At 44.8% G+C, this 12,353-nt stretch overlaps 1 protein-coding gene across 50 annotated transcripts in view; it reads right to left on the reverse strand.

Annotated features, from left to right (window-relative positions):
- Positions 1 to 6,724: 6,724 nt before the first annotated feature.
- ANK3 (ankyrin 3) overlaps positions 6,725 to 12,353 on the reverse strand; it is a 357,522-nt gene continuing 351,893 nt past the window's right edge. For 46 of the 50 annotated variants that reach the window (XM_065067824.1, XM_065067822.1, XM_065067826.1 and 43 more), the window contains 2 exons: positions 11,182 to 11,267; positions 6,725 to 8,116 (listed from right to left, as the gene is read on the reverse strand). In XM_065067824.1, coding sequence (XP_064923896.1) covers positions 11,199 to 11,267 — 69 coding nt within the window. In that variant the 3' untranslated portion in view covers positions 6,725 to 8,116; positions 11,182 to 11,198. The remainder of the gene's footprint in view (positions 8,117 to 11,181; positions 11,268 to 12,353) is intronic. The other 4 variants (XM_065067849.1, XM_065067861.1, XM_065067872.1 and 1 more) reach the window with 2 other exon arrangements.

Below are 12,353 nucleotides of genomic sequence, written 5' to 3' on the forward strand. Positions count from 1 at the left end.
CGCGCGCCGGCGCCGCGGCCTCCCCGCGCGCCGAGAGGGGCCGCCCCCGCGCGCCGCCCGCCCACAGCGCCGCCTGGCGGCGCCGCCGCGCCGCAGGGAAACGCCGGTGAAGCGCTCGGTGCGGCCGCGGCCCCGGCGCCGCCTCTGCGGGAGAAACTTCGATAAACGCGGAGTTATCCGCGGCAAACGGCTTGCACGCAAACCCTGGGCTTTCGGCCTTGGTCCCGCTCCCCTTCGCGACGCAGAGATAAAGTGTCGTGTTAACTCGAGGCTGCTGTAGAACCGCTTCGAATTAAGATATGCCCATCTCTCATTTCACATGATGTATTTTCTGACATGCTACACACCTTAGTTTCCTTTTTTTGTGGTCGTTATTTCTTTGCGGAGCAGCTGAATAAAGGCACAAGTTATAGCGAGATATATCAGAGTGTACACACTGCTCGTTATATGACTTAATGTGATCCACATTGCTCCTGGATAAATTAGTCACCAAGACTGTATAATTTGTTTCTCAATTATTTATGAAGAGATCTTTTAATAATAGTAGTTTTTTCATTAATGACAAGCAAGGATTTTATTATCTCTAACTGCACCACCTTTTTGTTCCATGCCACCATACATTTCAAATTTTACTCTTTTTGATGGCTATAACATATGAAGGAATTCCATCTCTGTAAAGTAATGATTCTTCTTTCCTGCCTGGGAATACTAGTGCAGTTCTTTTTAATTATGGTCTCTTAATCACAAGAAAAGCAGTGAAAAGGCCATTCTCAGTTTTCAGACGCAGGTGCTGTTTTCTGCGGAGCCTTGTCCATGTCTCCGACCCAGCACGTCATGCTGCCCTTCAAACAGAGCTTCAGATAGGGGTTGGGAAATGGGGGTCCCCATCCAGCACTGGGACAGCCCCACACCTCCGCCTCAGCCCCGTGGGGTGCATTCCTTCCAGGCTTTTGAGGCTAGAAAAGGTCCTGCATCACCCACCTGGCCTCGTGGAAACCGAGGCGCGCTCCTGCAGCCCAGTACCTCTGTGCTGAGCTCTGTGGTGCCATTAAAATGTAGTAAGTCCATCAGCATCAGCGACCCTCAGCACCACCCCGGGCAGCTGCAGCTCTTCAGATGAATTTCCCATCCCTGGGCTTTGGTAGGGAGGGATTTCTCCCAAAACATAAGAGCACTGGCATCAAGAAATGCTGCTATAAACCAGCTAGATCATAGCATAGCATAGTTTGGGTGCGAAGAGACCTTCAAAGGTCATCTAGTCCAACCCCTCTGCCATGAGCAGTGATATCTTGGTCTCTTGTCCTAAAATGCCCCAGAGTAAGCCCTGGGGACTGCAGGGTAAACAGGGGCAGACAAGTCCCACCACCTGGGGGAGCCAACAGTTCCTCACCCCACAGCAGTACCTGGGCTGAGCCGCTCCGCCAGCACAGGGTATGGGGTAAAAAGCCTGAGGAATTAAAACAGGATTTGACAAATGATGAGAACTGTTTGGGACAGGTCATTACAATTCCATATAATTGCTTTTAAATAGATCTGCTGGTATTTGGAAGCTGGCTGAACACCGTCGGGCTGCAAGGAAGCGTTATTTCATGTACACACGGCGCTGGTGACAGCAGCCAAGCCGGTTTGCTCTGTCGCCTCTGTCTGCACGCACACGTGCTCGTCAAAGCAAACTCATTTCTAAACAAACAGGTTTGTAACTCGGTGTTGTTTCTTCATCCAGCTGCCTGGCTTTGATCAGCCAGTTATTTCCATTGCGTTCAGTGGGACTGCTCACGGTTGAGTGTCTTGTTGAATCAAGGCCGAAATATTTTGAAAACCTGCATCAGCAAAACACACATCTGCTCTGGGCTAATCTTACCCAGCAAGCCCCGCGATGTGCTTAACCTTAAGCCACTCTTCAGCCCTGTCAATGTTAATCTTAAGTGCTTTGCTGATTTGAAGTGCTATAATTTTCCAGGGGACGTGGCTGCTGCTCCTTCAAACACCAAAACCAGCCTGAAAACGGACCAGGAGGTGCAGACAACATCCTCAATCCAGCAAACAGGTCGGGTGGGCTAAGCCAGGGCCTGTGTCTCCTGGATGCCACCACACAGCTGCTGGTGCTGCCTCCAGCAGAGCGTTGCTGGGGCAGCTGAAGGTGCTGCAGATGGTGGGGACAGCGAGGAGGGACCATGAGGCGAGAGGGAAGCTCACCCTTGGCCACCTCGCTGTCCCCCTCTGCTGGGGTTGCATCAGCTGTCTCACTCCCAGCCAGCACACCGGCTTTCATAACAATAAATTATAACTTGGCATTTCTGTAGCACTCTCCGGTCAAAGCTGTGCTGAAACATTATCTAATTAATTCACACAATGGCCCTGGAAGGCAAGAAAGGGAGGTAGGAGCTGAGCTACTTGCCCAATGACAAACACTGAGTCAGTCAGGGAGTGGGAGGAAAACTGCAGGGCCCTTGATGTTTAAATCTGAGATGGCATCCTTGTCATAACAGCAGTTCAGTCATTTAAAAAATAGTACTTGTACGTTTAATTACAATTACAGCCAAGTATTCAAAATCAATAGATGAAAGAGGGAGAGAAATTTTTATCTTAATTAGCATCCCCCCCAAAAAATCACATGCTTTGCACATCTGTAAGATGTTAACCAAACCAATTAAAAAGAACAACTATGTGGTATAAGCACAGCTAACAAAACCCTCTTTTAAAGGCTAAGGGCATGCAGCAGAGGCTGTGAGGCTGCTCAGGGCATTGCTGCTGGGGCTTGTCCCTCACCACAGGTGGTGAGGGGCTTGGCACAACTGTAAAAACCACCGCCATCAGCCTGTCACCACCACAGCACCTGCAGAATGAGGTTCCCCCTCCTCCTTGTCCCAGTGTTTTTATAGTACAAAAAATAAATGCAAAACTGCAAGGGGCCGAGGGGAGGTGTTGGTCCATATGAAGAATCTCAAAATGTCACCACACTGTAACAATAGCAGAGCAGATACATCAAGAAGAAGTATGAAAAATGCAGGGATTTATTCACAGAAACTATCATTACAGGAGGTAATGGGCAATTAGAAACAGTTGTTTCATAAACTCACATCAATAGTAGAAATATTTGTATAAAATACATTGCTAGGCATGAGTGATGAGTTAGAAGAAACTGAATGTAATCTGTAATATAATTCCAGAGGTCCATTAATCAGACGGAAGACCTTCTATAATAATACAATTTCATGAAAATATTCAGTAGTTATAGACTGAAAAGACCAACTGAAGCTAATTAAGCCCAGGAAAAATTGTGTACAGTACTCAAAGTACCCAAACGAAATAGAGGGGAAAAATATAAAGGAAAGACAAAGTCACAATAAAATGCAATTGAGGAAAAATATTGCTAGGAAAAAAAAAAAAACTTAAGCAGCATTAAAATAGATTGTAACCTGTATACAGGTGAATAATCAAAGGGGAAAATGGAGTCTGTATGTGGAGATCACATAATGCTAGGGATTGGAAGGGACCTTGAAAGATCATCTAGTCCAATCCCCCTGCCAGATCTTACCATTGTGGAAGGGTCATTGAAGTAGAGAAAGCTCAATATGAAAGAGATTTATATGAGCAGAAAAAAACCCAATCTGCTAATATTGTGGATTAAGATGTCTATTGATGCAGCATAAAACACGTTTTCTAACAAGCAATGCAGACAAAAAGAATGCCATACTGTTTTGCTTTTCTGAACAACAATTATTTAATCGGAAAACTGTATCAGAGAAGAAGTCTCTGTGCAGGACAAAGTATCTGACTATGAAACTTCACCTTTTGCATCCTTGCTCTCCCAGGGAACTTTTTCAGACTTCGTACCAGGTTGGTTCTGCTGGTTTGTCCATTCTGTAATGATATCCAGCCTCTGGAAGCCTTCCAAGGAAGCTGGTGATCTGGGAATCACTGTGCGTTGCCGTTTTATAGCCCAAATGGCTCTCAATAATTGAGCATTAGTGTGATGGGAAAAGTACCAATAAAACTTTTATTATAAATCTTTGCCTACCTCCAGGACTTAGGGTCAAATAAATAAAGCCATGCACAATTAGCACACTGTTTTTAGCATCAGCAGTTATGAAATACGTGGCATGTACGCATATTTTTATTGAACAGCTCTTTTTTCTGTCCTTCACTAACCTTTTTCTATCCCAGTGACAGACTATTTATGTAAAGGACTTTGTAGCAGGCTGGCTCTAAATTTCCCTTCTTCCCTCTCCCCTTCCCAGAGTCCACAACTCCTTTGGAAAACTGCTGTGCTTTCAACAAAGCAAGAACATTTTTTTCCTCACTGTCATGATGTTTTCCCACCATTGCCCACTCTGGGGTCAGAGGGAGCTGAGCTGGGAGCTCTTCCTCCTCCATGCCCGGTGTGGTGGGACAGGAGGTCTACCCGGAGCATGGCACATCTACAGCTCATACCGGGACAGCTGCACCTGCTTTCCTCCCCGCCAAGCTGCTCACAACAGGTTTGCCATCAGCATATGAGTTACATGATAAAACTTGTCACTTCAATGAGGTTCATCAAATTTCATTGACTTAATTCAGCCCAAAGAAGCAACTCCTTCCATAGGAGGCATGGAGAGTTATTTGGGGGTGCATGGTCCACATGCCAAGCTGCAGCAGCCCAGGTAAAGCACATGAGTGCTACAAACAAAGCCAATGTTAAGCAACCCCACAGGAAATAAGCATTAATTAGCAGAGTGCTGCAATCCTGCAAGCAGCTGCCATTTATCCCACTAATGTAGGTTCTGCACTACGGGAGCTCTTAGAATTTCTGACATTAAAACTATTACCAGCAACAAATAAAATGTAATTGATATTCTTTGAGAAATGGGGAAAGTACGGTAGGATGCTCTGTAGCATTATTGTTAGGTAGTGCTAAAACAAATATCAAAGGATGAGAAGAGTACTGCATTTAGCAATTGAGTTTAATAGGTGCAATGAAAGTCCCATGACTTAAAATTTTGCCTCTAAGGCAAATGTTCTCACTGGAGGAAAAATGAAAAGAACAAACAAACAAACAAATGCAGGCATTGGAGGTAGAACCTTCAATCCAGGCCTCTGTGCTGTTTGCACTAGCAAGATTACAGTTTTCCTTCTCAAATGAGAGTTTATGCTGAGCACTGCCCGCGGCTGGTCCTTGTTGCAAAAGCCTCCTCAGGAGTCTCCACGTGAGCCAGCAGCTCCTCATGGCTGCTGTCATGGTCAACACTAGCTCCCTGAGCTTGAAGGTGTCACATAAACCAACACAAGCAGCAGGAGACGCGCTGAGATCCCTCTACACACCTCTGCTGCCTGCCCAGGCCACCCCACTTTTCCACCTACATAAAGAGAACTTCTGCCTGACAGAACCACCATTCCTGGTTCAACCACAACTTCTTCCCAATCAGCATCAAGTACTGACAAGCAATCAGGCAGAGGAGATGAGTCAATTGAAATGCTGCCTGTGGATGCTGTTACAGAGAGGGGAGGTGCGGCTCTTCTGTAGCGCTGCTCCTGCCTTCCTGCTTGCTGGGTGACCACAGCCTTTGCTCCCAGCTGCAAAAGAGTCATACACTATTAAATACATACATCAATGCACCATTTACTAAAACGACGCTTTTTCCTTCAGCTGATCTGGGTACTTGCAAGCAGAAGGGAAGCATCTGGATGGTGAGGTCTCCAGGGGTGTGATCGCTGCTCTTGGGCTGTGACCTGCAATGAGATGTGTTTTTTCTCTGGTGGCTTAAGCAACATTTGCCCTCCAGACTCTGGTGTAAGGACCTCACCCATCAGCACTGTACCAGCAGTCCCCTGACCTAGGCAAAGCATGCATTGCAACACAGACGGCTGCTGAAATGATGAAAACCACGTCATTTGCTGCCATTGCTTCAAAAGCTGGTGGCCCTCATAACTCGGAAGCACTGACAAGCCAACCTTTCAGACTCTCCTGAAGCCAAGAGCTTTCCACTACAGTCAGGAGAGCTTTGCTGACCAGTCCCATCTGAGGACATTTAGGTTCCTGTGTGGGTCAGCAGATAACAAATAGCAGACTGAGTAGGACCTGTAGCAGTGGTGCTTCCTCAGGTGCCAAACTGGGGTAAAATACATAATCTTCATGTTGCCTTGAAAGCCTGGTAAAACTGAACCCTGAGTAATAAAATTTCTATATTGCACTGGAGCAGAAGCCTGCAGTCTAGAGCAGTGAGCGACTGATGCTGCCCACAAAACTTTCATATATAAAGTGGTCCATCACCTATAATATAGGAGATATATACAATATACAGGAGATGTCCATTTTATTTACACCATCTGCAGTGAGCTGGTCTCTCTGATACATGCTGGGAAACAGTCTGCATTCAGTAGAGCTTTTCCTGGTTCTCGATGGGGCAAAAGAAATTAAAGGAGGTGCAGAGTTAAGAGGTGTTGGAGAAGAGGCTGCGCAAACCCCTGTGGCACAGGTCCTTTCCCCACACCTGAGGAGGTCTCCTGCATCCCAGCGAGGTGGGTTCCCTTGGCTCTGCTGAGGATGCGCTGGCTGCTGTGTTTTCCTTGCATTCCCCCCACCTGCAGACAACCTGCCAAGTGGTGGCCTGTCACACTGGGAAGATGAGTAGGTGGATCAGACAAAAGAAACTGAGAGAAAAAGCAGCAACAAGCCAGGGGTGGTTAATGGCCGGCCCGGTGAAGCCGCACGTCTGTGGGGTGCAAGAACACTGCCAAATACACATTATCCAAGAGTTTTAACACAATTTATTTTATGCTTAAATAATCAACTAGATCATCCAGTGTTTGTTGTTTTCATACATATGTAATTAGAGCTATTATCAATGAATGCTGTTCCATATGAATATAATCAACAAATTAAAGTATTTCACCAAAACCCAAATAAAAATGCCCTTTAAAACACAGCAGCCTTAACAACCTAATATTACACTGCTAGGATGATTACAGATGATTGGCTTACTGAAAGATTCTACATCTTATAGCCAGTACACAATACAGTAATAATTTTACAGCGTGCTGCCAGTCTATTAGCTAATAATTTCTCTTCAGTTCATTTAAAAATATCCCAAACTTGTGCTCCTTAGAGCACCAACCCACTTCTAAAGCTGCAAGCATTACCCCCGTTATAAAGCGAGAACAGATAGCACCCCCCTCCCCATAATGCAACTACTGTATATGTTATGGGTTTTAGGTCATTTCATTGAAAAATTGGCAACAGCAACAAATATTAGATGAAGGGCTTTGTGTTTACAGATAAAACCTTATTTTTCATGTTGCGGTATAGTGTTTGCAAAACTGGAAAAGATTTAATCAAAATAAGGTGAAACACATGCATCAAAATATTAGTACTCTGAAGAAAAATTTTCACAGAACTACAGAATTCCTCATTTTGGGAATCATTTAAATTTGCAGCAGATTTTAAAGATTTTTTTAAAATCAAGCTAGCGTTTTTGCATATACAAACATTATAATTGCTAATATACAAGAATCTGTGAAGATAACACCCAGAATATCCCTGTAGGTGCAGCCATTTGAGACACCTAGCCTGCTCAATGCATTTGCAATATTCTGTTTGTGATCGAAAAGGCAGTGCCTTATCAACATTTATTCTATTTTGTTAGAATTTATACAGTGTTATTTATTTACAGCAAAACTATTGATGTTTAAAAAAGAAACAAATAGTGTTTTATACCCTGACAGTTTGGGTCCAAGAAAAATAAGGCGAGCTGTTGTGGATTTTAGTAATTTTAGTGTCTTTCCATGGTTTAACCATTTTGTCTTCGTATGTCCCCTCTGGCCACAGGAATTTATTTCTTTTGAGATGACATCAAACTGCTTAAAAGAAGCTGTTAACAGCATGGCATCTTGTATATACACTGCACTGGTAACTGCGCACCCTCCAGTCCTGTGAATGAACGTGAATTTCCATGCTCTGTAAATTGGCTCATGCTAAATTAAATTTTTGTTTGGTTGGTTTTGGTTTTGCATAAAAACCATGCGGTTAATGTGTGGAAGCAGCAAACACACGCACACATTTATAGGTGAATGTTTAATTCCTGTTGATTTTTCTTCCATGAGTGTCCCTCTAGAATACTGGCAGTAAAAGCACACAGTCCTATGGAAAGAAAAGACAGCACAAATCATTTCAGAAGATCTCATTAGAATCCATTTTGTGCCTTTCCCTGACTAAACAGAAAAGTTGCATTGGCATTAGGCAGTTCAGCACTAGGATAAATCACAGTCCTTCTAGGTAGGTAATGACATGAGTTGAGCTCCCAGCATGAAGGTAAAAGGCAGCTGCAGATGTCCATGTTGCTTGTGAACTGATTTACAAATACATCTGCAACACACTGCATTTCATCACCCCAGACAAAGTACCAGCTTGTCAGATCTGATGATGACCAGGAACAGGTACTTCCTGCAGCGGAAGAAACAGCATCATCTCCAGAATGAGAGAGCTGCTGTTTTCACAGCACATTTTCATGTATTATTTGCAAGGACCCCCGCTGTGGTGGAAAACCTGCACTCCTCGCACATCCACCTCTGCCAGTTGCTCGGGGAACGCAATCGGGAGAGCCAGGAATGTGGAATCCAGCGTTCAGGAGACTTGGTGAAGGACAACGTGAGGAAGAGGAGCAGCCCCATCCATCTCCCACCTGGCCCATGATTGGCACCAAGGAGACAGGGGGTCCAGCTCCTGCTCTCTCACTCATCCAAGAACAGCCATGCACAGACAGACAGCAAGTTTGTTCCATCTGTTGTACACCAGTGAAGTCTTGCAGCAAGGAGGCAGAAAGCAGCAACACAAACCCCAGCACCTGGGCGCAGGGCAGCCTGTTTGGGAGCGGGGCCTGGGGCGTTCAGGCCAGCAGGGATGTGCCTCTTTACTGATCAGGTCACAGGTCCATGTGCATTCCTCAGGAATGCTCACACTCTCCTTCTGTGCTAAAACAATTTGTCCTTGCCCACATCTGTGCTTGTCATAAATCTATCCTGCTGTTAAAAGCCAGCTGTTCACACTGCAGCAGTCACACTGGCGCACAAGGTGCTGTCCTGCAGAACTGCATGCAGAAGTTCTTGGCCTTTTCCTTAAAATCTATATTTTGCAACAGGTTTATTTGCAATGATGATGATGACATTTTTACAGCAAAATCTAGCTAACATTGGGATTTTTTTCAAACATTCAAAGGAAAAGCATCATCTCTGCCTCCCAAGCAGGATTTTTTTTTGTCTTTTGTGATCGAGAAACAAACTGGTTTTCTATCAGAATCCTCTATCTGTGCAAATACATCCACTTTGCATTCAAATAAAATGTTGTCAGTAGACTCTTAACTGGGGTCACTATTACTAAACACATATTTGGTCGTGCTTATCATATCAAAGTTTGGACCACAGAGATTCATGTTATGGGACAAAGTTTCCCCCTGAGCAAATGTTTATTATCTAAGGAAGACTCTCTGAGTTCCTCAGGGGAACCGAAGAGTTGCCTACTGGAAATCACAGGAGAGGTAGATCAGCACTCATGGGAGCAAATGTGGTACTGAGGAACTCAGACTGGCTTTCTGAAGGTCAGAATATGTTTCATACACTAGGCAAGGACTGCCTTATTAATGGCATTTTATTTTATAATGAAATCCTTCTCCCTTGTCCCCAGTGTGTGTTGCATCACGCTTGTATGCTGGCAGGCTCTTTATCTGCACTGCTTATGGGGTTCAATGCCTCATTTTGCGTTCAGTGCCTTCAAATCAATGAATTTTCATTGGATTCTCCCTGCAGATTGACAGCAGAGAAGCACAGGAGCCAACTTGGGACACAATTTCATACAAGCAGCACCATCCCTCCAGCTTGCTTTCCTCTTGTACCTTTGAGCTCCACAAAGCAGCAAGGCGTGTTGAAAGAATCGCCTTCCTTTTGAAAACATCAAGCACCAAGCCACGTGAAGTGGTACTACTCTATTGGCACAGGTGGGAGGGCTCTCAATAACAGCAGGAATTTATCAGTCGTGCTAGATGGACACAGTTAGTGCTTACCAGATGCTGAAAGTACACCAGTCATCTTGCAGAGCTAGCTCCTTAGGGCTCAATCCCCAAAAGCCCTCAGCTACATGTCAGACATGGGTCTTAATGTCACTGCTCACAGGCACAGAAAGCTCGTGCGGGCAGATGGCTTTAGGGGTTACCTTACATTGCAGCAGTCGGAAGGGACTAGTGACTCAAGAGAAACTTGGCTTCTGGCCTTTACCTCCACATCACTCTCTGGTATGTTTTTCAGCTCCTGTTTATCCTGTTCTTAAATCCTACAGTCTATCCTATACCAAACGGAAAAAGGATAACACACAGACTTGCACTTCATGAACTCTTCCTCTGCCCAATTCCTAAAACCCACCAAAGCTAAGAAAATTCTGAGTAGAAAAAAAAGACCTGAATGTGGTAAACAGATGCAACTTGAAGCCATGAGTGGCATTGGTGGGCACAGACCAGCTCCTCCCACGTTTACAGGCACATTTGCTGTGTGACTGTAGCTACGTGATGGAGACAAAGCAGCTCCAGCTTCATGGTGCTTCAGCACACTGCTACAGAGCCTTGCAAGGGTGTATGAGTCTGTGCATCTGTTTTTTGGCTTGGGAAGCCCTTATACTGTCACAGCTGCTGTTTTCTTACAATTGTAAGGCTGGATCAATAAAATTCACAATAAACAGTTGGTGAGGATTATTTGTTGGCAAATATTGAGACACTTCACTGGCTCTTACAAGGACTTTGACTTGCATAACTGCCCCCAGGTCACATGTCTGACAGTGGCAAAAGCCTTTCACACCCAGTAGATTTGCTTGTGTGCAACTTCTTCACTCTCTGTCTTTAAGCTGACTTTCAGGAGTAGAAAGTGGCATGGATTGCAAACACTAGACTTTGTAAAACTCCCAAAAGTCTTACATATGCCTCAGTATTGCTTTGGTTGATGTATCAGGAAGCAAAGCTCAGTCTCTATACAGGAACTCCAGAACATTTCCTGCTTACAAGATCAAGGGCCATTTAATCAGCTTTGCAGCTTGAAAGCAATGTCAAGGTAGCAGAGGCAAGCCATGGTGCAGCCCTACTGCCCAAGCCATGGTGCAGACCCCGTGCTGCGCAGCACTGTGCTGGCAAACAGCTTTAGCAACGGAAGAAAATTGATCACACTGACCGTTCAGTGGTCGGCTTTCACGAGTAACTTTTCTTCTCCACATGTCTGACTTCTTTCTTTGTCTTAACCTTATAAGCTTCTCCCTGCTTTAAAGGAAAAGTATTAACATTAACATAGTCTGCAGAGAGGACGCGTAATTATAAACCTGCTTCCAAAACAGGCTCCACATTTTGCTGTAACAGGATAAGTAGAAAGCAGTTAAATCACATTAACACTTCATTTCAAAGATACACACAATCTACCTATCCACTCTGCTGAGCTGCGAAAGCACAGGCCTGAAATATCATCTTCAAGTAGAAAACACAGGTCTACAATTTCAGCAGGATCCCAGGGCTGGAGCACGCAGCTCAGGCCCTTGGCAGAGCCCCTGCCACCAGCTGCACTGGGATTCAGTGCCATCAGCTGCAGAGGGATTCAGTGCCACCAAGTGCAGCAGGATTCAGGGCCACCAACCGCAGCAGGATTCAGGGCCACCACTGAGGAAAATCACCTTTCCCGACCAGCCTGCGGGCCAGCCAGGATTAGCAGAGATTTCCAACAACATAGGCCATGGCTGCTGTTATGATGTTTCACAATGTCTGTGCTTTAAAGTGAGCTGGTTAGTAGTGGAATGAAGGGAAGAGGAAGGAAGCCAGCGAAACCCACCACTGAAGCAGCACAGAAGTAAAACCAACGATAGCGATAAGCAGCACAGGTTTCAGTGTCTTTAAAACAGCAAACCCCCAAATAGAGTTCATCTTTGCTCATTAGAAGTTCAATAGTCTTCTAAAAATAAATACTCCAGTAATCACAAGCCTCATTCACATCAGAGAAAGGCATCTGTTTATGTGTGGTTATCGGCAGAATTTACCCCTCGGGTGATCTGCATTGATGCATTTGTAACTATTTGTAGTTTCCGACTAATCTAAATGCGGTGCAACAAATTGAAAATGTTTCCCCTTTGCTAGGCAGGATTATTTTTTCCCTGATAAAGGACTACAAAAGAGGGGACTGGAAATAGGTTTATTTCAACTCTCCTATTTCTGTTTTTTCCCCCCCGCCTTGCTTTTTTTTTATTATTAGCAACAGATAAAGAGAATTTGTTATCTTTGTTTATTCCTGAATCTGTTTTCACTCAGATAGAAGTTCCATTAGCCCAAATGAAAACTTTACTGGAGCAAAGACCTTCCAGG

This window comes from Columba livia, chromosome 6, assembly GCF_036013475.1.
Source record: "Columba livia isolate bColLiv1 breed racing homer chromosome 6, bColLiv1.pat.W.v2, whole genome shotgun sequence".
NCBI classification, from domain to species: Eukaryota; Metazoa; Chordata; class Aves; order Columbiformes; family Columbidae; genus Columba; species Columba livia.